Source organism: Filicampus tigris, chromosome 4 (assembly GCF_054856515.1).
Source record: "Filicampus tigris isolate MCC_2025a chromosome 4, RoL_Ftig_1.0, whole genome shotgun sequence".
NCBI classification, from domain to species: Eukaryota; Metazoa; Chordata; class Actinopteri; order Syngnathiformes; family Syngnathidae; genus Filicampus; species Filicampus tigris.
The window spans coordinates 25380203-25407106 of NC_141220.1; the positions used below are offsets into that span (position 1 = coordinate 25380203).

A 26904-nucleotide genomic window follows, 5' to 3' on the forward strand; every position below is an offset into this window, starting at 1 on the left:
TTCAGCAATTGGTGTTAGAAACGAACAGATATTTGAAATGGAAAGACTACATCGTACATCACATTTATATTACAGTTAACAACGTTCAAATACTATGTTCGATTAATAAATCGTCTGTACAATTAGGTTGATTACAGGTCACGTACATCTTGCCATGTTGAATTACCTCTTTAGTTTCGGATGAAAAATCATGCATATTAAAAGTCAGGGGGTTTGTGTTATCGCTTTTTGTTGCTGCATGCTACATTTAGCAGCAATTACTGTTTCCGTGTCCGTTTGAGTGAAAATACTGATGTGATAAAAATTAACAAAATGAGTTGCTTAGAAGTGAAGCACAACAAGTGATTTTGCAAGTCATACCCTTATCATGAACGTTCTTGGCCAATTTGGAAAATGTCTCCCAAATGAACAAGTTAAAAAAAAATCCGCCCCACCCCCCGTCGAAATAACAATAAAAAAAACCATACACACACACACACACACACACGCATAAAAAAGGTCAAAAAGCTTCACTGACAATTTGCTGGAGACAAGCAGGAGCCAATTAAGATGAGTGAGTGGGAGTAACGAGTTGGGAATCTGCATTCTGAGCGCGGGGCTCTAAATTGTCTCAATAACGTGCGCTCGCTGTGATCAAACGCTCCAAATGTGCTCTCTGACTTGGAAAGATGCATCAGAAAAAAGCAGAGAATATGTGTGTGTGTGTTTCCAGGTGTGGAAAAAAAAAATGTGTTGCATTTTGAAAACATACCAGAGCAGCATTTTACACGAGCAAAGCTTCTAGATCGATAGGTGTGCGTACATTTAGCCCAGCATCACGAGTGCCCGTTCCTGTCCCTGACCGTTTATTGCCACCGAATATACTCGTATTCATCAAATGTCTTTTTCAACAGGTAAGCGCGTGAAGAGGGTCTCACCAAGCTTGTCTGTGAAATTCAGGTTTGTAAACCACCGTAATGACTAACAAATTCCTGTGCGTAGTGGCGTTGCGTCACTTTGGATTTGAGGTCAGCACGGCTTTTTGAGTCGAAGATAAAAAATGATACGGTTGATATCTGCTTGTCATGTCCGTCATGGTAGGAGAGAAATGACAACATGTTGAAAGTCGGGCGAGTTTTGCCACCTCGCACTTGAACTGAGTATGTATATGTATTAGGGATGTGAATCCAGCCAATGAAAGACGATTTGATACCTATCTCGATAAAGGGTGTACGACACGATTCAAGAAAGGTAAAGTTTCCAAATGGAACAATTCAATTTAGTTTGAGTCAGTGGGATTGCGATTCCAAATGCTACGGCAGTCGCTTTTATCATGTTTATTAATATGCAATGACATGTAAAAGCTCTCCAAATCCCAACGTATTCAAGTTAATCCAATTAAAAAAAAACAACAAATCATCAGTAACATCAACCCAATTCAAACCTGGTGAGCATCTCTCATAAAAGACGACTCAATATTTATCTCGACACAGGGGTTGCCATACGATTCAAGGATGGTACATTTAAAAAAGGAACAATTTAATTCGGTATGGTTGAATCAAAACGAATTTCCTGATTCAAATCGTTTTTCCGTTACACCCCGGATATGTATGGTAAAAAAATGATCGGGTTAGCCGAGGTTACTTGGATACACTTCGGCCAGCTGCTGAGACAAGCTAGCCTTACTCGTACATAAACTGCTGACGCAAATGTTAGCGCTCTCGAGCTCTCGGCAACATTTTGCAACAAGCTGATACCGTAGATTTGAAGTGTCGGGGGAAAAAAAAAAAAAAAAAACGTCGATGCTCTTTTTAGGTATGCTGTTTACACACTAGTAAATTTCACACTACAATTCTGGTAGCATTCCAAATGGACTGCGGAGGCTCCACTGTACTTTCTTTCATCGTCATCATAACAATAATACAGGACTTGTTTCTGTCAAAGTAACGTGCATTGATTTCCTCTTCAACCTGCACTCCTTGTGGAGTCCTAAATAGAGATAATATATTCCTCACACGATATGTAGGACATAATGTTAATTCAGATTAAATTTAGATTAATTAGATAATTAACTATAAAGTACACATTCATTTTTTTTTTTTTTTCAACCCAATTATCAGTGAGTGCAGTTCAAATAAATCAGCACGTTAAGCTCCTTGAAAGTATTTCAAGACACGTCCGTCTTCTTTCCATGCTATCTCTGTGAATTAAGGTTGTCCTGCGTGGCATTTGCAGTGGACGGATACTGTTATTTACACACCGTTGAGTGTGTGTGTGTGCAAGTGCGCGTGTGTGGGGAGGGGAGGGCGTACAGTCTGATAAATGGCCGGAACGTCTCTTTTGGGTGACATTTCAGCAGGGTCACGCAGGTGAAGTGTGGGCAAACATAGCCAGACGCTCGCAGGATGTCAACACTCGCTTGTGTGTGGGCGCTATTGCGGGGCAGTGATTGAGTTTTGGAATTGGCCGTGCTCTTCAGTATGCACCAATTAGCCTGCCACCACCTCGTGACATTCAAAAGATAGCGCAGGCAATCATACTGCTGCGTGTTTACATTTGACACACACACACACGGATGATTTAATGTATCAGTATAGGTTATGTAGCATGAATAGCGGGAAAAGGGCATATTTTTCATGAACATTTTTATCAGTGTCCATAGTACATTCCATGACGAACCAGCCAGGACACACACAGACGTTAAAAACTGTGGTATTATTATTCAAAGCTTTAATAGAGAGCCCCTTGTACACAGAGAACCTGCGGAAAGACGCAGCAATAATCGTAGGTTTGCTTTTATTTTTGTTTCATATTGAGTGCCAAGTTGTGAATGCTGAAGAGATGACATTGAAATGAAATCTCAAAGGATTTAGTGAAAGGGCGATCGATGGGAATTTGAATTAATCCTGTATTCATGCGCTTTTTCGAATGACAATTGCTCACATGCTAACAAAGTTGGAGTGGTTTGATTTTGAATAGGTTGAGAAATGTGGAAGGATCGGGTCAAAGTTGTCAAATGTCTGCATTCATTTGGGAAGAAAATGTGGAATGCTGAAAAAGTGGGAATTGGGGGGATGTGGAGATGGATAAGATGCTTACTTCTGAATTGACTTCTTTTTTTTTTAGCGGTCAAGAAATTTGGAAGGATTGGTTACAGTGGTCAAATGTCTCCATTCATTTGGGAAACGTTGCCATGCACAATGTGAAATACTGAAATATGTGGTGACTCTTTGGAATGTAGAAAATACTTTTAAATACGCCACGCATGATCTGAACATTTTGAAGTTGCAATTCTTTGAATAATAATCCAAGAAGAACAGAAATGTGGACGGGACTTCAACTTGGAAAATGTACCCATTCTTTTCAATGGGACTTTTTTTTTAGTCTAGTCCAGTAGACACAATCGGACAATTACATGCGTAACGATGTCAATTCTGTGAATAATCCCATCTTGATCGTGCGGCGAACACCAAGGTAACTAATTCGAACGCTATCGAGGATATAGAAATGCTACGCAATGCTTGACATAACAACAATTCACACTCACTCTTTTAGTGACGATAAACCTCTTAAGTGGGACATTTGGGAACAACAATTGAGTATGCGCTTCTTGGCCGGCAGTCTGTTACACGGCGCGGGGATGAATAATGGTATTATCTCAACATGTTGAACTAAACTGATTGTTCAATTTAGACACAATCACGCAGGCTGTCACTTCTCCTCTGCTCGCCCCTCCGTCTAATTCTATGTCGAAGATGCACGTGTTGAAAACAGGTAATGGGGCTGCCAAGGCAGGCCCATGAGTGCCAATTTCAATCTTACGGTCAACACAACTGTGTCAAGTGTTTTTCTTCCTTGTTTGTATTTTTATGAGTTTGAGTAATATTGTGAATACATTCTTGTCAATTTGGATGGCTATATTCTTTTGTTTACCCACAAATGCGTGAACACTTTTAATTGTATGATTTACGCAGACGGGCAGATGTGCCAATGTGGAGTAAACATTTTGGGACCGGCAAAAACATGCGAACGTACTTGCAAGTATTTCAATATGTTTTGGTTTTTTTTGTTTTAGGTTTGTTTTTTTAGTTTTTTTAAATGTTTTGTTTTAGTCTTTCTTAGTTTTAGTTTTCGTTTTGTTTTTTTTTAAATAGTTGCAAGGTTAAAAAAAACACAAGTATTGTGTAATAAAAACTCAGCAAAAATATTGTTTTTAAAACAACCTTCCTCACATCAAATACTGTCACTATATAACACACAATGTAAAGGACAATGGGTTTATTTAAAGATACTTAGCCCGGTTGAAAGTGGCAACAAAGTACATAATTGTGTTTAACTGTCTATAGATTGATGTTTGTGATTAGAATGTGCATTTAATTAATCACACTTTACATGTATGGCGATAAGTATGACTCATGGTGTCATGTTTGTTTCATTTTGTAGCTCTTACGGTGTAAGACGTTTATGTAGGAGCCAAGAGGAATTAAAAGGAAACTTCAGTCCACCATTAAAGCTTCTTTCAACAGTCACTAGCTAGCTACATAGATAGATAGCTCCATAGATAGATAGATATCTCCATAGCTAGCTAGCTAGCTAGCTACCTAGATAGATAGATAGATAGATAGCTAGCTAGATAGCTAGCTAGCTAGATAGCTAGATAGATAGATAGATAGATAGACAGATAGATAGATAGATAGATAGATAGATAGATAGATAGATAGATAGATAGATAGATAGATAGATAGATAGATAGATAGATAGGTAGATAGATAGATAGATAGATAGATTTACAGTATTGGCAGAATTTTTAGTTTATTTGAATAAGACTTAAACTTAACATGTAGGGGAAAAAAATTTAAGCGGTCTCAACAATACTTTCCAGAAGCACTGTAGCTCATAATTGAGCCCATAGAAAAGAAAAAAAAATCTAAATTGTGCCACTTTACCATGTAGTGTAAATCCAACCATGGTGAGGACTGGATGGAGGAAAGAACATGCTCCATTTCTGTTGAATGCATGCAAGTGGACACATGCACTCACGCACACTTACATTCTCCAACGCTGTGCTTGCATCCCCCTTGAGTTTTGCCTACTGCTGCTTCTATGAAAAATTTACACAAAAGTGATGTCATGGGCTATTTTCAGCTCATCTCTGACCTAGGAATGTTTTAAAGAGCTAGCGTCTGTCTCTGTGTTTTATTAAATATTGTGAGCGCGGGCCTCTGTTTCATCAGCTCCTTGTTGCTTTCAATAAACACAACTCCAAGTCTCATCTCCCCGCGGTATGGAAAGTCATCCAGAAAGGAGAGTGGGGAGAATTTCAATCAGCATTTTAGCAACTCCATGATGGCAGACACGGCCCCGCGGTCGACAGGATATTTTGGCAAAGTTATTCTGGATTAGACACAGAACAGATCGCAATCATACAGCAAATGACTTGCTCAGAAATAAATTGTTTGTGAAAGAAGTGCAGGAGCAAAGGGGAGTCATTCTCCAGTTTTTTTTTTTGTTTTTGTTTTTTGTGCCGGAGTACCATGTCTGACGCAAACAATCACCGCAAACTCCGGCAACCTATTTCAGAGCGAGACCCAGCCGCCTCTCGAGATGAATTGTGCGGCTCTGAAGTGTTGATGTTGGTGGCGCCAGTCTCACACTGGTAATGGGATGGGTCGGACAACAAAGGCCCGCCGCGAAGCTTGAAGGCGCAGGTTTAACAGGAGATAAAAACAAAGAGCAACAGAGCTGCAAGCAGCCTCGTTTTCCAGGCTGTCAGCAGGACAAGGGACCAATTAAAGGCCACAAAGGGATTGGGAAAACTCGCCATTACACCTACAGGAAGGTAAAAGGGAAGAACATGCAGTGGGCACCTTACATTTGTGAATTTTCCCAAGAGGAAATAATGGAAAATGAATGATTCCCTTTCACAAAGAGAAAAATATGATTAATTGGACAAGCAATGTTTCAGTTAACATTGTTACATTCATGGGAAACATAGTGGACTAGTGGTTAGCATGTCTGCCTCACAGTTCTGGGGTTGGGGGGGGGGTTTGTCCAAGGCTATGTCAGGGGGTCCGCAAAACAAAACAAAAAATTACAGATGCTGATCAACATGATCAACATTCATTATATGTACATCAAAAACGGCTGGATAGGGACTCTCGAGGACCGGACTTGGGCCCCCCTGCTCCAAATTGTCCATTGGCGCGAATACGAATGCGAATGGTTGTTTATCCATAAGTGCTCTGTGATTGGCTGACGACCATTCAGGGTGTACTCTGCCGCTCACCCAACTTCAGCTGGGATGGGCCTCTGGAATCGAGCGCCCACTCAAGCCTTCATTTATTGAGCGTTTTCTTTGTTGAGTGAGTGTATTCTACACGCATTCATCGCAAGCCTTTCAAAAGGTTTTTGTACTTATTTTTTTCAGTGCCACTGTTTAATAACCCACAATGGGGTCAACAAAGTGTCAAGTTCTTCTTTGATAAAGACGACAAGAAATGTATAGAATTCATAAAAGAACTCGTCGAAAAGTATGAAAATGGAGGTTTGCCCTTCCAAATAATAACCTCTCCACCTCACTCTCCTCTCTTTGCCGTCTTTCATAGACCACCAAGACTCTTGTTCAGTTATCCATTTTCGTTAGCCATGAATCTTTCTGTTATGATCTGTGTTGTGTTGAGTCAGTTAGTCCGTCAGAATTCCGTTGGTCCGACAGTCGCTCCCCGAAAAAACCTTGGCAAAATGGGCGCCCGTCAGTGACGGATCGCGGTCAGTGACGGATCGCGGTTAGTGACGATTCCACTGAGGGACAAAAATCTACTTCCGTCAGTACGTAGCCCTTTGCGTAGTCATTTTTAAAAAGTGTCCCGCCATTCGTCTTTCCTCAGCAAACTGGGCGTCCGTCAGTGACTGACTGACAAACCGGTCCGTCAATCTGACAACCTGTGCAAATTAGCTCTAAAATACTGACACTACGACCTACTTGAACTGAGCCGGCAGCCTTGCACAGAACTCAACAGATAAAACTTGGACAGTATTGCATCATATATAAAAGCTTTTCCTGGCTCTTACTGGATCAGAGGGGCTAGAAAGAAAAAAAAAGAGTACCTTGAAGCAAAACTTTCTGGGGAAGTTTTTTTTTTTTTTTTTTACATCATAACCTTTCATGAGTTGTACGAAAAGGCAATGCAGGAGGAATATTTCATAATAACAATAATAAGGTTCATCTTTTTTGGTTCAAAAACATAGTCCATCACTCGAACTGAATGTCTGACTGACGTTGGCCTGCTCTGCAACAGTAAAGCCCATTGTTTGGTGCTCAATGACATCCTTAAACCCCACGATGTTAATCGTCATTAATTTGAAGCCAGATAATTCTGCAGATTTCCCAGGGACTCCGTCATTATCTCGACAAGCGGAAGCTTTTCACACCTATTGTGTTTTGCACCTTAATGTGCCCCCGTGTGCGCCATGTAGAAGGACGATAAACACCAGGGCGGCTGTCAAGTTCAACTTTGATGCCACATTTTGTCATGAACCCCAGAAAAGTGAGATTTGCTATTCTGACATGATGTTTACTACATATCCAGATGAAACGGCATTAAAGATGATCTAACGCTCATGACTTTTTCATGGCGTAACCGGCAACATGGGGGTGGGTGAGAAGCACAGTTTAAAGCAATCATAACAATGGCTTTTTTTTTTTCCAGAGTATTATTTTCTTAATAAAGCAAAACTCTTTAAACCAGGGGCAGCAAATGTATGGCCGGGGACTACACGGCGCACTCTCCGTTCTTCAAAGGGGAAGTAAGAGGATGTAAAAGGCACTTTTTCCAAGAAATGACTGCTGGCCTTGTAAAGGTTGCTCCTATTTTGAGAGTTATGTTGAAAAAAAGTCCATGAAGGGCAGTTGCATAGGTTTGAATGTCATTTTGTGCAACATGGCCGGAGACAGCTGGCCCTCGCTGATGCTGGATGCTTGCCCCAGCAGGGAGAGGCCTAACGCATGCAAACACAAAGCCGCAGGGCCTAAATCACAAATTAATCAACGAAATGAGAGGACAAACGCCGACTTCTCAAATTCTGTCTGTAAAGCACTTAGCGTGTGTTGCGGGCACAGATAATGAGAGGATTAAGGGCTCCTATCTCAAAAGGATTACGTGATACATGAACAAATTCAGGGGCATTCGGCAGAGTGGACTCTTTTTTTTTTCCGCTGTGTTTCAAATGTTTCCTCCAGGATTAGCACAATCAAACCTTTATTTCAATAGAAAATAGAAAACAACAACTTTGCTGCTGCAGCAACTGGCATTAACCTTCTTTCTCATAGGCCGTCCTTTCTTTAATTCTTGAGGGGCAAATTGAGCCGTGCCCCTCCAGACCCGCAGATGGCACTGTGATGAAAAGGTTTTTTTTACAGAGGGGCGATTCAGTTGAGCTTTGGCTCGTCATGCACTTTGAACGCTTCCGCTGTCGAGATTCCCCAGAGAAATATGCATATTTTGGGAAAAATTACATTTCAGACGAAGCGGGCAGAAAGAACAGTGTGCAGTATGCCCTTGAAGGTTGCATCCACCATAGCAAAGTGCCACAAGGAAATAATGTATAATCTCTGAGAAAAATTTAATCACCGCCACCGCCGACGACAAAACAATGCATTCGATCATAATTTTAATCTGAACTCTGATCAGATTAAATGTTTTTTTTTTCCATGTAAACATGGCCACTGTTCCAGTAAAGCTGGCTCAAAATCAATAGTCCTATACAAACATCCAAAACAGGAGCTCATAGCTAGCCACATTAGCCAAGCTAACACCACGCATGAGTAGTGTAGCATTAGCATTCTGCTTAACACGCAAACGACAGCAAAGCATTATTTCATGGCTATACAGTAGGCGATATATTTAAAAATTTCTTACAGACAAAGGCTGATAGCTGTATAGCTCTATGTGGATCACATCTCAGGCGCTCCAACAATGACTACCGTTTAAAAGACCAAAAATATATCCAAATCGTTTTACATAAAAATCACGAAATATATCCTAGAATTCAACTGAGTGCCTCTGGCGAAAGTGTCTGTGCTGGTCCATCTACGTGTCAGGGGTGCAAAAGCGTCATTGTGGAAATAATCTGAGAGTTCCTACCTTCACAGTAGGCGTTATCATCTCGCAGGGGTCGGAACCCATCCTTGCAAACGCAGCAGTCTCCGGCCTCGAGGTTGACGCAGTCGGAGTGTTCCACGCAGCCGTGGCCCTCTGAGCAGAAGTCGTGACCTGCAGAAGGCAGACAGGAAGAAGACACAATCGATAACAGGCGGAGTACTTCTATCCCCCAAGGGAATAAGATCACCGGCCGCATTGTATGACTGCCTATATTAGAATGATTTCCTATTTTGCCAGCTACTATTGATTTGTTTCATGGTAGTGAAAAAAAAAAAAACCTGCTGCTCTGTGGCGGAGACTGGCTAGCTTTGATGCTTGATGACTTCGAAGAGTTACGCTGTCGGGAAATCAAACGTAGAGGGCAAACAATGAAGATGAGACGAAAAGGTCAACGATTTACAGTCGGTCTGCTTTAATCTTGACATTTGTTTTCATCAACAAACCAGCAGTGGGATTTTGTTGAAAGCAATTGTTGGCTTTTTTTTTTTTTTTTTTTACCATCTGTTCTTTAAAGGCAGCATAGCAGGAAATCAGTTTAATAAGTAAGGGGTCCACAATGAAGGGGTAAACAAACTTTGCAGCTATGACACAATCATATGAAATGATTTTTTTTTTTTAATTTAGCATTACCCATCTGTCCAGTACACGTGGTTCAAACTTGCAACCCTTCACATAAATCAGTACCAAGGAAGTAGCACTAGGTTTCAAAATGTTTGGTGATCCCTGCAATACAGTGGACCTATTTGCAGGGGACAGACACCAGACCCGACCATGAATCGCGAAAATCTGTGAATAATTGGCACTCATTAGAACAGCAATGAAAAAAAAAAGACCTGGAGAAATGGGGATAATACAAATAAGAGGGGGATCATTTCAAATAAAGTAAATGTCAATATGCAGGGGTTTTCGGTAAAAATGGGGGATAACAAAAAATAAAAACAAATTGGTGAAAGAGCAAATTGCTGAACCACAAAAACATGGCTCGACTGGCAAAGAAAAAGTCGAATATCCCATCATGATGAAAATGGCTACAATAATGGAGAGAGATTTTGAAGGCCGCATTCAAAACTAGTTTGCCCACATTGCGTGACAGTTCAATCAGTTTCCACCGTGGTGTTGTTAGATGTGCGGCGGGCCTTAGAAGGACTCCTGGAGACTGCCAAAAAAAGACCCTAAAATGGCTGCTTTAAACCAACATGGCAGACTTCCTGTATCTTTCTGGCTATGGTTTCTTGAGACTTACCAAATTTTGTGTTAACCAAGCAAAACTGTCTTCAGGGGATAATTTATTTTCAAAGCGGGACGAGTTTGAGTATGAAAAAGCCTTCAAAAATGTGATTTTGTTTTTTCTAGCTTAACAGCTGGAACTCCCTTTTACTTTAATGTAGTCTTAATACAGAAAAGCGGGATCCACAGTATATCACCCTGAACTTTTTTCCTCCCCTTCAAAGGCTTGCCACCCACTCACTCCACTCAGAAAGCCATTCCAAATAAACCATTTGATTAGTTGAATTGCCACGTTGGAGAATGTGTTCACTGCAGTAATGAACAGAAACGACTAGTGTAAACCCCACAAAAGTTGCACTGGTTGAATTAATATGTATGCAAATCTATGCAAATATGAACACTGGGCACTAACGAATAGAGCTGGTGTCAACATCCCTGTTGTGATGCTTCAAACAGAAATAGGGGACGAGGCTTCCTCCATTCTCACCTCTGCAGACTTTGCAGCATCTGTCACTCAAGGTGATCTGTTCAGACTCGGGACACTGGAGTTCGGGACACGGTTCACCGGGGACCACTCGATGCATCGTCCTGTCCTGTGACGGGCAGAGAATCGCGCATGAGATACTTCCTCTCATTTGCCCAGTGTGCCTTGGATGTAATTACGCTGCTAATTATTCATCCTATGCGCTTCCTCTTTCTATTCCCCTCTCGCCCTCCTTCCAAAAGCAATTACCGCACTGGTCAATAGTGGTTTTAAGTGAACCTCTACTGAGGATGCGAAATAGTCCTTTTTCAGTGTTTCACATCATGCTTGATTATGCAGGAATGAATCAGCCACATTAATTATTCCTGTGGCGAAGTGTTTGGTGAGAACTACATTTCAATCATTTTCCTAGCAGGCTTCTGGGTTGTCAACTAGCTTCTTGACAGCTCCAGAATAAGTCGAGATAACAATGTTAGTGCTGATGCCGGCAAAGAAAATTTTCAAGGCTAGTTCACCAAAATGATAGTGGAAGCTATAAATTCCTTGAATCATGTGGATTTATTTCAGTGCTACTGCTAACATTAGCTGCTAGTCCAAGTCAAGGTTTGACTAGCTAGCTAGCACGAGTTAGCTGTGACTGTGAGATGTATTAATTCACTGGCACTGAGAACGATATCTGTTAGCGTTAGCCACAGATTGACTATGTGGGTGGCGTGTAACGGCAGTGAGTCGACATGTGAGTCTTTGGCATAAATTATGGCAACAGACATGTGTTGTGTTTTTTTTAACTGTTCGCCTGGCGTTCAACAAACATTTGAAAAAAGTGTCTCCTCTCCAACACGTCAGGGTATTACATAAGTATTCTTTAATAATCCATTAAAACATCTCTATAAACCCCAGATTTACACTACATGGAGATTTCCATGACAGAGAGATACATTCCACAACATAATCTATGATATAAAATAGTGTAAGCACAAACGAACCACAATATCGCACCCGAGAGTGGCTGAAATGATGAAAAAATACCTTGTGTTTGGGGTTAGCTAGCAGAAAAATCCCCAAATGGTTTATTTTTTTCTATTCCCTTCAAATTAAAACAAAAAATCAATACAGAAAAATCAAAGAATGCAAGAGTCACATTGACATTCTTCACCTTGAATGTATTTAGAGGTCAAACACAATCCGTCAGTGTAGGTAAGAATATACTCGGCAACACGGAATTATTTATTAAGAAAAATAGCTAGGTGACGAAGCAAAAAAGTGAAGTGTTTTTTTTTGTGGTTTTTTTGGAATGCCTAGTGGCCCTGTATGCCATTCAAACCTATTTGCTCCTGCACTGAGCAACAGCAGAATCACTTTAGCTTCACATTCAGAACCAAAACAAGAGCATTCCGTACTAAGCTGACCTTGACGCGGAGCAGAAAGTGGAGCAAACAATCGCTGTTCGAGCTATTCGCTACTGTAACTGAAATATTTGTTTTCATTGGGGCAGTATGAAAAGACATTTTGTTACTATTTGTATTTCTTCTCTTCCCCTTCTTACCACCCCGTGCAGAAAATAAGTAGTACAATGCAGGCCCAATAACATGGGCTGTGTCAATTGTAAATTTTAGCATATGCCAAAGGCCACAAAAAAATTGAACAGCGGGCTGGAAATGGGCCACGGGCCGTAGTTTGGACACCCCTGGTTTAGTAGGTTCTCTTTGAGTATTTCAGTAAAAGATAAAGGCTAGCCTGTCTAGCAACAGAAATGTCAATAGCTAGACCATGGTGACTATGTCTGAATTTCCACCATGTGTATTTTTGAATCCACTTGTCAATTGCGGCGGTCTCGCCTTAAACCAATTTTCCTCTTCCATTAACATTTCACACCTTCAAACTACAGCGGAGAAGAAGGTAAAAATCATCTTTCAAACCATTTGCCTGTTCGTCAATTGCTTTGCCTAGTCGAATGAAGGGTTTGTTGTTTGTTTTTGAGCGGGCAAAACTTTGCTGAAGTCTTCCAAGTCGCGCCAAACAATTGTTGCCGCCCACCGGCCCAAACTTGCACCCCGCCATGCAGTCAGCAGGCGGGGAGGAGATGAGAGGCATGACAAGCATCTGTCAGGGGACGCCTGCAGCAGCGGGCTGACTGACAGTGCTCCTCATCCTTGTTTCTTTGATCTGCCAGGGGACCGCCGGTCTGTTTAGCGCGGAACACAGATGGGCCAGGTGTGGGCAGGGGAGCCAGGCAGCTGTCGGCAACTGCCGCTTCTAACGGAGCTTTGTAGCCTACGCGGGGGTCACCGGCAGATACGATGGAGTTAAGAGAACAAAAAGCGACGAATCACATTTTTGGTGATTGATTGTACACCGCCTGGGCAAAAATTGAGAAGGAAAGTTAATTCACGGCAAATGCAAACAAGCACTCCATCTGCCGCACTTGATAAGCATTCTGAAAAAGTGCATAATGAATACAATTTTAGAAAGGTAGGGAATCAATTAGCAGAACTGTGCCAGTTCCGGTACATTAAAACACTAAAGACAAAGATGAACGGGCGAGATCAATACGATTGAGATGAAGCGTCTCGAAAGCTGGCTTGCTCAGATTTGAAGTGCAGTAAACCCCAGAAATTAAAAAATATAAGAGTAATTGAAGCTCCAACTAAAAAGGTAAAAAATGTAATATTTTATATAATTCTTAATAGACATTTAAGTTAAAAAACAAAAAAAAACAATTATAATTGGTTAATACAGGGAATCCGGACTTATTTGCGAATAGTAATGATTCGTGAATTTTTGATACCCTCCTAAAAATGTGTCAAATCGGCAGTTCAAACCCTAAATACAGTATAACCCGAACTATAATCCCAAAAAACTTGGATATTATGTCAAATGTATTTGACGGAATTAGCCTTTCAAATAAATAGTCACCGATAGTGTAGTGGTAAACGCGCCCGAGTTGTGTGCGGGCAGCGTGGGATCAATCCCCGCTCAGCGATGGTGTCTGTGTGTGTGCCCTGCTAATAGGGTTGCGTCAGGAAGGGCATCCGCCGTAAAAATGCTTTGCCAAATCAATGATGCGAATCGAGCGTGCACTTGATTCGCTGTGGCGACCCCTGAGGGGAAAAGCCGAAAGGATAACAACAACCCTTTCAAATAAATGACCTCTCACTCAAAGATGTATCACTTCAACAGTACTTTCTTGATACGGATTACAACTTTTCTATTAGCCAGGGAATTAGGTGGCGACATTACAGAAAGAGCACATAAATACGCAAGTTGAGTTTTGCGGCGAATCCCTGAAAAATGTACAGATTCATGAACAGTGAACCGCGACGAGGCGACGGTGAGGGTTCACTGTTTTGTCACAAGAAGCAGTTTCATTGGAAGAATATTTAGCATATTTAGCGAGGATACACAAATGAACTAACATACCTTGCACTCAAAAAGCAGACACCTGCCCGAAGAGTCGCGCACAGCCTTGTGCTCGCCCTCCACCAGCTCCCGTCCACCAAACAGGCACACGGCTGTCATAAAAAAAAAAAATAATAAATAAATAAACAAATAAGTTATAGCATAAGTTTCATTCAATCGTCTTTTCAAAGCACAAATTCAAGCACGGCGGTGTATCCATTTTATAACATGTCAGCTATACAAGAATAAGGTCATAAAGTTACCGCAGCTGACCAGTTTTCTGAATCTGAGCCCTGATTGGCCGTTGTGAGCGGTTGTGATGTCATTTTCAGTCGACAGAAGACAAAATGGCCGCCCCAAGAGATGGCTAAAAACGAGTGCATTTTGCTGCTTAACTTATATTCCACCAACGCAAAATTAATCAGAATGCTGCTGGGTTGACTTCCCCTTTAAGAAATTAAATCATATTAATACAAATACAATTGTAAGGCCATGCAAAAAAAAGCTTGTAATATTACTTGAAAAGTATTTTATTGCTAATAATGTCAATGTCTCAATCTTACAAGAATAGACTTGTAAAGTTAAAAAGTAAGAAAGTTACAAGAAAAGTAGTAATATGAGAATAAATTTATTATGAGAATAAAATCGTAATATTACGGGAATAGAATTTGAACTGTTAACTTGGTAAAGTCCTTAACAATGCTTATCTTTGGTATCGGATTTACAAATTCATATAAAGACCCTTATCACTCTCGAATACTCCTTCATAACCAACATATTAAATATACACTTAACATAATATGATTGTTATTTACTTATCCAGTCACTCCGTGCACGGCTTTCATTTAGCGAGCCAACCGTGTCTTTGTAGAAGGCATTTGTAATGAGCTTGCGTGTTTGTCTACCTTGTTCAGATAAGCGAGCATGGTGGGCGTTGTGGTTATTAGAATCGCCTGGTATGTTTTTAAAGAGGCGTAACACCTCAGCAGATTTGGGCTCGGGCGGCGCACACCAACGATTCAATCAAGCACTAACACTTTCTCCCTGACAAGGAATTACATCCCGTTTGTTGCTCGTGCGTCAGCTGGCTGGCCAACAGCGGTGTGTGTGGGAGTGTGTGATTGGAAAGCTCTCAAGTGACGTCGCTTTGCAGATGAGACATCCAAACTAATAATCAGGCCGGATTTCCTCCTCCTGCCCCCCTTACGATCAAATTTAAAAGATTATTTTGAGATCTCAACGGTTTTTGTTGCCGTCTGTACCAAGTTCGGCTGAGTCACGGACTGAGTGATTGTTACAGGAAATGTAGCGATTGCTAATTAGGAAGCAACGTGAAGCTCAGATTGTTGCCAGACAAAAATAAAACAGCAACTGGTTGTATGTTGTATGAGTGCTCGTAGAATGTGTCTCAGAAATCATTCACCACCAAAAAAAGAAATGACAAGGAGAAAAGTTTGCAACCACAATGCAGCTAGCTACCAGATAAACAAACAGTTAGCCAGCCTAGCTTCATCTATTTCTTCTTCTACTCTTGCTTCTTTGTATTTTACATCAGTCTTAGATGCCCATGCTGTGATAGTTTAATCATCGTGTGCAAAGTCTCTCGCATTTTAAAAATCCGTTGTGATGTTAAAAATAAACAGAATCTTGTCAGTGAAGCTGGTTGTTTGAAGTTCGCATCTCAAAAATCATTTTCTCCATAGGAAATATTGTAAATTGAAATAAGCCGTTCCAAGCTCTTCATGCCTTCATAAAACCTTTATCAAGTGCACAAACGGGCCATGTTTGAAGGAAAAGTTTAGCAATGTTACATGGCGTGGTCGCCCTAGCTTGAATGGCGCCACGTGCGAGATTGCATGGCACTTCTTTTTGTGGTTTTTGTCTAAACTTCAGCAGCGGTCGACTTTAAATGTTCCGCTGTATTTTTTTTTAATTTAAAAAAAAAAAATCAATCCCTTTCTAATCATACACTGGTCATATCGATGAAGCTAATAACAGCCGCCGTTCGGTGCCTGAGCAAGACGGATTTCTATTCTATAGACGGACAAGCTCCCCTGACTGCTTTTACATCTCTTTAATTCGGGTTAATGGAAGAAAAACGTAAGGGTGAGAAAAGCTAATATCCTTCAAAATTTCATTTTCATTGAGCGGGGAATTGGGAGCTTGTGTGACATGATGGTAAGGAGGCTAAAAAGAGTTCATTGCGCCCCCACCCCCCCAAAAAAAAAAAAAAAAAATTTAAGTGGACCTTTTGTGGAGCAATGTGATGAAAAAGAATTATTCACCCGGCGGCGAGGTACAGTATGCACCATGGAAGTTGGAGGAGTGTGTGTCATTTCCTCCGACATAAATATGAATAAGTGGCTGGCACCCGTGACACGGGTGACCATCTGTGTTTCGAAGCCCGCTCGTGAACAACGTCATGTATATACTGTATATATATATATATGCACAATGACAGAGCCACGACGCTACGAGGTAGCTTAGCAACACAGAGGATCCCCGTTCAATAACCAGGCGGGCCACGATCAAGGTGAGATATGTGAGCTCTAAATAGTGGTAGCGCCGTTGTTGCTTGCAGTCAAGTGTGTGCAATCGTGGCTGCGTGTGGGAGGCAGGATGGCTGTGGTTTAGAGTGCTCCACTCACGCTGACACTCCTTGCAGCAGGCGCCCTTCACATAGGCGGGCAGTGTGCCCGCTGGGCACTGAGGAGGTGGGCAGGAGATGGTCTCGCACTGCACCGTGCCGTTCTGCCGGAGAAAAACAGGAAGACCACGCATTGTGTGAGGAGAACATTTTTCACCGCTGTGGATTTTTGGGGGGGGTTGTGTACGTGTGTGTGTGTGTGTGTGTGTGTGTGGTGAATGTAGTTGTTTTAGGCTTACATAATTTAGGTTAATTAAAGTTAGGTTAATCAGAGCCCTGCGCTTGTTTTCCTTCTACAAGCTGCTTCAATCAAGCTTTCTTTCTTTTTTATTTGGTTTGTTCCTCTTTTCAAAGAAGCTCTCAAAAAGTGTTTTTTTTTTTCAAATTTTTCAATTCAATTTTGCCAGCTATTGGGCTTATTTTTTCCCCGTATCATGGCCGAGATGAGTGTTTGGAGAGAGGCCCAGGCGGATGCACCAGATTTAAAAAAAAACAAAAAAAAACGTATTTTTCACTGTGATGATCAGTGATGCCTGGAACGGATTATAACGGACACATCGATTTGCATAATAACAGATTTATTTTTATTTTTATTTCCCTCCCTTTTTCATGGAACATGTATTTTGAAATTGAGCTTTTTGAGAAATTTTGGGGGGGTTATTTTCCTTTTTGTTTTCCCTGAAATCCATTTTAACGGGCTGATTTTTAGCTGAAAGTGGGTCCACTTTACCCTTAAGTATAGTAACGATGTTTTACTTTCGATTTGAAAAGGCCATTCATTGCGATGTCTATTTGAATTTGATCCCTCGTACCTCAAGGCACCACTGTATTAATAACTAATCTGTACGGTGATTATTTAATATCATAGCTCCGCTTGCAGGCTACACTAGATTCAAAGCGTCACCTGCATATCTAGTTTCATTAAACATTATCTCCGGTTCCGACTGAGCCAGTAATTGGCGTCGCCTCTATGAACTGTAGAAACCGCGACAAACAACATCTATGAACCCGCTTCACATAATTGATAACATCTCCTTGCATGACCTTTGCATTTGAAAAGGGCACAGCTAATAGCGGCGCGCCAGGTAAAGAACATATCCCGGCTAATTCCTTAATTGCAGACCGACGCGACCATTCCCGGCGTACGAAGCCATTCCATTGGCTGAAGGCACGAAACAAACGCCTGATGATGATTACGTCTGTCAGGAGCAATTAGCTAAGCGGCGTGTAGAGGAGATGTGCGACTTCCTCATTCATAGCGCACGGGATAAGGCAGCGCAGTGATTTAGTTTCATCATCTAAAGCTGAGAAGACTGACAGGGGGTGAAATGTTTGCTGATGTGTTACATCGCCAACCGCTTATAATTGTATTTTTTTTTGCCACTTATTCACACTTGGCGCAGCGCAAAGTAGACCCCTGAGAAGGCTGGAGCGGCACTAAGCGCCGTTGTTGATGCATCTAATCTGGCAAGCAACGTGAAGGTTTCTTATACGGGGCATCTTTGCCGGGGTAGCTAAGGCAACCGTGCGTGAATTGAAACGTGGTAACGGTAACGATATTCAATAAAAGACAACACAACAATGCACGCCCCCCAACCTGCTCGATACATTTGATGGGCGCAGGTGCAAAACAAAACACACAATGTAAAACCGGCAAACTGAGAATATGAATATGAATATGATGCATCACCATCACTATCAGCCCCCACAGAGTCTTTAAATTATAAATCGAAGCCTATTTCAATTCATAAGTAAATCATTAACTGCTGTTTATATTTGTCATCTAGAAATCCAAATGTTTACTGTCGCTGATGTATATATTTGTTAAGTACGTTTTTCAACGGGTAGGTAAGGAAGAGGTTCTCACGCACGGCTTTAAAAACATCTGGCACTCAGTGAGTCAATAACTAATAATTATCCATTTTGTAATGCAGCAGATTACAACTATTACTAACAAAATACAAGTACTTTATTATTTCATTTGCCAATTTTTTATGTATACTCAATGTTCGTAAAATACAATACAAAAAATATCTCTCTTTTTTTTAATTTTTTTAATTAAGTCTGGTTACACAAAAATCTCTGTGGTAATGCCACAATTTTTTTTTTGTGAATCAACAGCGCCTCTGGTGGTTGCAGCCAGGTAATGCGGTGCATTTTCACCTCAATCGTGTCGAGAGATGATTAAAGCGAGGCAGCCGGGACTGTTTAACTCACACACTTCCATTCGCCATACGACACACTTGCTTGCTCGTAAATACGCAATATGACAAGCGCATACTTCCAGACTCCAATGAACACTCTGCCACTTAATTAAAACTGAACACACAAACATAACAAACTGCTTAACATGTGAAGGGCTCACCACGCAGGTGCAGTTCCTGCAGCCATCTGTCCAGCCCTCGTCCTCCCGGTAGACCACCCCCTTGACGCTGCAGGTCCTCTCACAATAGCAGCCGTCCAGCCCGTTCATCTTTTCCTCCGCCATGGACAGCTGCTCAGGCAAGGCAAAGACAAAGACAAGATGGGGACAACATGTCTCCTTGACATCTGGATTTACATGCAGGTCAAAATGCCCTGTCAGAGCTAATAGGATACACACACACATATACATACATACATATATATATATATATATATATATATATATATATATATATATATATATATATATATATATATATATATATATATATATATATATATATATATATATATATATATATATATATATATATATATATATATATATATATATATATATATATATATATACGTATATGTCTCTTTCTATATATATTTACACTGCAGTTGTCCAATGAATTTTTATCCATATTTGGAAGAGTCGAAATGACAATGTGATTAAATCAGATTTTACGCTATTTTTCTTAACAAGCATATCCCCCCCCCCCCCAAAAATTTTTAAAAATAGTCACTTGAACCACAGAGTGCAAATCCAGCCTGTGTGTCTTCATTTGTATTAAGAAGAAAGAACAAAGCATTAGACACATTACCACACCTCGATCAGCCCGTTGATAGGAACGTAAATGACAAAAGAGCAAGTGATAGTTAATTCATCTCACAACTCGGCCGATAGAAACAATGTCTGGAAAGCAGATTACAGTTTCACGGCAAACATGAGCTTTGACCTCATGGAAGTACAATTCACCAAGTCGGCGCACAAATTCCCTGCGGGCGTTGTTCCCGCGGGGTACTACTGATGAGGATGAACAAAAATCGCAGTAACCTTGAACCCTAACCTCTAATCGAATTGGAACGTTGGCGTACAAAGAGGTATTCTTTCGACATTTGGAAAATTTCCCTCCAGGCACGTACAAGAGGAAGACGTAAGGATAAAGAGAATAATGTCCACGGCCGTGGCCTCGGTGGGAGCACTGGACGTTGTAATTACCGCGGCTGACTTTGCACTGAACATTACCTTACTGGATGTTTTAGCAAGGATATCCTGCAGCTCCATGATCTTCTGTACAAGGCCGTGAAAATCATTGCAGGTTGGGCATGCTATATAATGAGAGAAAACGCAATTAGGTTTCACCTTTATTTGCATGCAATATACAGTATTGACAATGTGGAAATATTTCCAAATACACAGGTATACCGCAGTTTTTGTGTGTTTGTACTGTAGTCTTTTTTGGCCACATTTCATTGTTTTCATATCGTGAGTTGATTATAATGTGGAACATTTATACATATACACTAGCAACAGTATATTAGCATGCTGCATGTGCCATAAACAGTCCTTATACCATATATATCATTTTATTAGGGACACATGATACCTGTTTTTTTTTTGTTTTTTTTCCCACCGATACCAATAACAGATAACTTCCTGCTTCTCCAAACCAATACTGATAACCAATATATTTTAGGGGGTATACCACACACTATAAATATATATATATATATATATATATACACACAACAATGATGCCAGGAACATGTGGCCACATGCTGCGAATGCAAATTTCAAAATAAAAGCCTACGAAGACTATTGTGTTCATGTCCATGTATTATTTGGAAGGTGTGGTGTTATTCGATGCGGCTCTTCCTATGGGGCACTCACTTCTATTCAAGTCTGGACACTGGGAGATATATCCTTGTGGCATTGCAACAATTTCAACATCCTGCATCACCCCCTGAAAAGACACACACACACACACACACACACACACACACACAAACACACAGGCACACACAGACAAAACAGAAGTGAGCCCAGTGAAGTAAAAGTGATAGCAATGAGACAAATGTGTTTTCCCCACTCTGGATCGTGAGCTGATGATAATAAAGCCTCCAAGGAATAATCATCTCCCCGGCAGGAGGTTAAGTGACAGCGACTATGGTTGCAAATTCAATTTCACCACTTTGATTCTATTGATTGCTGTCCAGTCTCTGTCCAAACCCCGACAATACAAGTTTGCGCACACAGGAGCAATGATAGTCTGTCTCCATGGTAACCACACATTCATTTTCTATAGTGTTTGTTTGTCCTAATTAGGTTGTCACTCGATTTTTTTTGTTGCCAGGAATCATACCTATTCATCAACATGTACCAATTATTTTGAAGTCTACTTGAACATGTCCTGATGACCAAATTGCGGATGAAAGTAAACCAAGCAACTCAGTAATAGAGAAAAGATGACTTTGTGGCTCCAGGGCCCCAAAAAGGCAAATAAAAAAAGAATAATAAAAAGGGCCTTCACACCAGTATGATCATGTTAATAATTTACTATTTTATTTTCAGCTAAGAGGCACGTACTGAGATATGCCAATTGATGTGTTTGTATGCACGGGCATTAATTAAGAAGCGTGTTTTGAAAAGGCACTAATTGGCTCCAGGCAAATCCATCAAGGCTAAAGAGACTCATGCGGAGATCGTATGGGCGACCTCCAAGCTTTCCTTCATCCAACAATTCACTAAATAACACGTGACTACTCGCTCACAATTAGTCAGGGTTTTGTTAGCATATTGCTACTTGCCTTACCCAAGGTGAAACGCTGCACCCAAAAATCAAACGCCAAACTTGGCAAAATAAGTGCTGCATCACAAATGAACGTCTTTGCCTTAATTAATTTTATATAAATGTTATTAATTATTGTTTTAACTGACATTGTTGTGAAATATTTGAATTTGCAGAGTCCTATTTTCTATTTTGCTTTAATGAAAAAAATAAATAGATCACCAGTTATTTAGTGCTTGAGAGAAATAATAGCTTGCTTAAATTATTAAAAACATTCAATGCAAGAAAACGATTTTGAAAAAAAAATGTTTAAAACTTTTTAAGTGCTCAATCTTAAGCATGAGATTATCTTTTTTTTTTTTTTTTTAACCTGTACTTAAAAATATTCCCACTTGGGGCTGACTTCACTTCTGCTGGTACCATTTGTGTGCAGCATAACAGCTAAATGATGCTTCACCATGTTTGCTTTCAGTACTTAATCTACTTTAATCTTACTTAGGTAGTCTACTTAAAAAATGTATCAGGATCCAGATGATTTTATTTGACTTTAAGTAAGTATGTGGAGTACTACTGATTTATATTATCCATAAGAAATAGTACTCTTACTTGAATACAAATTTTGGCTACCCTACCTAGCATCCACCTCTGATTATTTTCACACAATTAATCGACTATAAAACCCAACACTAGTACTTATGCTTCTTTTATAGACCAAATGTAAGGAGGAGTCCTACAATACAAAAAAAAAAAAAAAAAAAGAAAAAAAATTTGCGGATCTCCAAAACATGATCAAAATTTGGTGAGCACGGACACAGATGACTTGTCAAACATACAGTCACTGTCGGAGAGATTAAAATAGGTATATTCATTCATAATAAAATGCATCGCTCTTCCAGCCAGATCTGTCAGCGCGTTCCACTCTGTTTCCGTCCTACATCTGACTTTTCCTTGAGCCGGATTCATTTTTCTCTCATCAATCACGGAAGAACGAAAGCGTCTAATCCCTCATAGAAGCTGATGCCAGCCCACTCTTTTGCGGTTTATTTCTTTTAACTGCCAAAGTGCACCGGAGAGCCGTAAAACCAACTACAATGTTGACGAGGCTCATAGCTCCATAAGCCTCGACATTGCTAGTTGCGGTGCCTGCGGTGCTGATTGGCTAATCGTTAGTCTCCTGCAGAGCTCATTGAATTGTGTTTCGCCCGACCGAGAAACTGCTGCTTAAGGTCACGAAACCAGACGGAGGTCTGCGCCCGGGAAATGTGAGCAAACATTCAGCCTTGCCTTCAGTGTGCGGTCCAATCCGGGAGGCCGGCTGATTGATACAAAATACGATAGGACGAGCCTAATGAGTGTAGTCCGCAGGCTATTCAACGATTTCTCCCGAATCAGCATTGTGGAGGTTTGCTGAGGTAATTGCGTTGGGTTCATAAAGGAAAAGGAAAAGGAAACAAACAATGCTGATGGCAGGAAGGGCAAGACTCAAATTAAAAATGGCTGAGCCTTGAGAAACGCTCGCAATTAAATCCAGCTGCTCCATCATAAGTAAAAAGCAAACAAGGCAGAGCCGAGCAGTCGGGCTTCGCAACATTTACGGGGTCTTATATAAGACATCGAAATTGATATCCAGAGCGTGCGCTTCAGCGCTAACCTTAAAGAATCCATGAGCGGAATTTCTTTGCCCGAGCCAGAAGGAGGCGTCCTCGGGTATTTCCATGTCGGGGGCCTCCACCACCCGCTCGTAGATCCTATAAAAAAAATAATAAAAAATAAAAAAATCACATAGTTGAATTCATGCTATGGGATATCCCTTTTTTCTACCAAGTTATTTCCCAATGGCTTTACCCTGATATATCTCTCCGTTAGATCGTTCTCTGGTCTCTAGACTCATATTGTCGGAAACATACTTCCCAGCGGGTAGAGAATATCAAAGTTAATCATAATAGCAACACCAAGTGACGGGATGTGAAATAACGTGTGGTCAGGGAGTGCTGCTCGGGGATTAAATGCGAACTTGGTCATGACTGACTCACCAGGCTACGAGTGCTTGGCCATCACGCAACAACAGCGCCATTGGGCCTCATTCACCAACTGTTTTTATTACGAACAAAAATGCTCTTGAATCAGCCATCCATGCATTTTATATTATTCTGTTATGATTTTTTTTTTGTTTTAAATAGTGTGGTAAAATATATATAATACTGTATAATATAATATAATATAATATAATATAATACAATATAAGACGTTTTTACCAATAGAGGGCGCTAAGAGATAACTCAACTTGCAATGGTTGAAATTTTTAAATTACATTTAAATAATAATAAAAGTGTTGTTCAATGATCATTGAGACATTTAATTGGTCATTCGTATTTTATTCGTGAATATATTTGGCTGTCTAGGACGGATTCATTGGATTTACATTATTTCCTATGGGAAATATTGCTTTGGTTTTCTCACAACATGGATCTGGTCAGACGGATTGACCAGGAAAACCAAGGTTTCTCTTTACCATTATTCGACTTATGTCATACTTTATACTGGTCATTGCATCCATCATCTCCCCAAAAGATGACAAACGGCTGATGTTGCACTTTCAGAGAAAAGATTTAAGCTGTTGATGTTTCCCTTGAAATGTTTTTAAATCTGTTCTACACAAAACATAAGCGGTTTCTTTTGCATTTGGTTCCCTTATTGCGCCTAATGTGGACCAAATTATGTGAGCCTAAAACCAACATATGTATCGATCAGGGGCGGAGCTCACCTAGATTGACAGACTGCCCACACGGTGAGATTCATGAAAAAATACATACTTTTAAATTTTTGGTAAATTATTAGGAAATTATTTTTTAATTTGTGTTTTGTCTTTTTTTTTTTTTTTTTAATTTTATTGAATATTACGAATGGCATAATTATGGTTGTCTAAAGAAGATCCCAACTTCATATAATTCGTCGTTTGTCATTTTATTTGAATATACAATGCGTCGGGACACGAGGATTGTGCACAGCGAGAGAAAAATTCAGGCCCACCCTGATTTTTCCACCCATTAGCCACGTTCTGGCTCCGCCCCTGGTATCGATCGAACCACACTTTTTGGCATACCTCATGATAACACATTTACAGTGTGTGCTTCATATAACAGACCCAGTGAGTTTAACACCTCTGATTTTGAGTCTCCAATTGAATTATCCTTTGGCAAAATGTTACCTATTGCAGTCGACGTGAAGGATGACATGGGAGGCACTGATGGCAACGGAGACTTTGTGCCACTGGTCGTCAGCCAGGCTGTAGGGGAAAACCTCGGTGTGGGCCTGCCGGCCTTTGGTGCGGTAGTGGAGGCGCACCTCGCTGCGCTGGCCGCTGCTCTCGAGCTCGAGGAACCTGTCAGGAGAGAAAAGAAATGCACACAAAAAAAAAAGAAGAAAGTGTCTCAATTCAATGTTCCCAGCGCCGCGCAGATTGGCAAGCGTTTAAATTTTAATCAACAACGGCGGTCGAGCGGCGCGCGACGACGGCAGTTAAGTGCGGCGTCGTCAAAATAATAGAGCTATCCTCGTGTGACGTTTTTGATCATTTCTGTCAGCGCCGGCAATAACGACAGCTCATCACCGCTGCCTTTGACTTGTTTCCAAGCCAGCAAAGTCCCAATTATCGGATGTTTCTAATGGCTATCCTGGGCGATTATCTTGTTTTGTGAGGTGTGCGTTAAGTGCAGAGGAGGGACAACTTGAGCACAGCGCAAAGACGGTTACAGCATGGGAAGTCGATTAAGAGCAAATCGGACGTCTTGGCATCAACAACACGGACGCCACTCCGAAGTCAACAGGTGGTCAGTGGGCGCAGAAAATGCTCTCGTTTCATTTCTGTTTGAATTTCTGTCAAATTGGCATACTTCGGGATTTTTTCTGTTACAGACCAAAAAATATATGTTAAAGCGGAAGTCAACCCAAACATGTTTTTTTTTCTTCCAAAATATGTTCTATGCAAGCCCGCTCGTGTACGCACTTTTCGCCATCTCAGGGTGGCAGCCATTTTGTCACTTCTGTCGACTGAAGATGACTCAGATAACGACCAATCACGGCTCACCTGTTTTCTGAAGCTGAGCCATGATTGGTCGTTATCCGAGCCCGGAGCAACTTCGATGTCATCTTCAGTTGACAGAAGTGACAAAATGGCTGATTATCTGATTATTTCAGGCAGCCTGAACAGTGTCTGGCACCATGCTGCCTCTCAAAGGACAGCCCTGGTACTACGCTTGGCATCTGGTTTGGGGGCGGAGCTGTGTGATTGTGATTGCAGATGTGGTGTGCTATGTTGGTTATCTTGAGCACCCCGCAATCTATAAAAGCATTAAAGTGGAAAGTCTATCCAAACATATTTTTTTCCAGGATATGTTCTATGCAGGCCCACAAGTGCACCCACTTTTACCCATCTCAGGGGACGGCCATTTTGTCACTTCTGTCGACTGAAGATGACATCGTTGCTCAGGGCTCAGGTAACAACCAATCACAGCTCACCTGTATTCTAAACCTGAGCCATGATTGGTTGCTACCTGAGCCCTGAGCAACTTCGATGTCATTTTCAGTCGACAGAAGTGACAAAATGGCCGCCGCCGTGAGCTAGCTAAAAACGGGTGGATTTCTCATATTCCCCAAACGCAATATGAATCAGAATGCCGTGTTTAGACTAGTGGGCCTGCATAGAACATATTCTGGAAAAAAAAAAACATGTTTGGGTTCACTTCCGCTTTAAGCACACGCATGCTAATTTTTTTTCCTCGTGGTGTGTGGGGTCTCTCACCCGTTTTAAAAACCGCTTAAGATGTTCAAAATTGATATGTGCGTCCAGCGGTTTTCGTATTCAAGGGAATGCCAGACACGCATGCAAGTGTAAAAATGGGCTTGATTCATCTCCAGACCTCATCTGATAGATTTACTATTCTGAGGTCATGCATGCGCGAATGACACCAAATTAGTCACCGCCGCGCATTGAAAAGAAACCGGGCTGCTTTGCTGCATGCAAAT

At 41.0% G+C, this 26904-nt stretch overlaps 1 protein-coding gene across 1 annotated transcript in view; it reads right to left on the reverse strand.

The window, feature by feature from the left end:
• nell2a (neural EGFL like 2a) overlaps nt 1-26904 on the reverse strand; it is an 88042-nt gene that overhangs the window by 45690 nt on the left and 15448 nt on the right. The window contains exons 4-12 of the mRNA XM_086028450.1: nt 25088-25261; nt 23531-23627; nt 20982-21054; nt 20337-20419; nt 19263-19391; nt 16899-17001; nt 14272-14363; nt 10855-10960; nt 9123-9251 (exon numbers count right to left, since the gene is read on the reverse strand). Coding sequence (XP_085884576.1) covers nt 9123-9251; nt 10855-10960; nt 14272-14363; nt 16899-17001; nt 19263-19391; nt 20337-20419; nt 20982-21054; nt 23531-23627; nt 25088-25261 — 986 coding nt within the window. The remainder of the gene's footprint in view (nt 1-9122; nt 9252-10854; nt 10961-14271; nt 14364-16898; nt 17002-19262; nt 19392-20336; nt 20420-20981; nt 21055-23530; nt 23628-25087; nt 25262-26904) is intronic.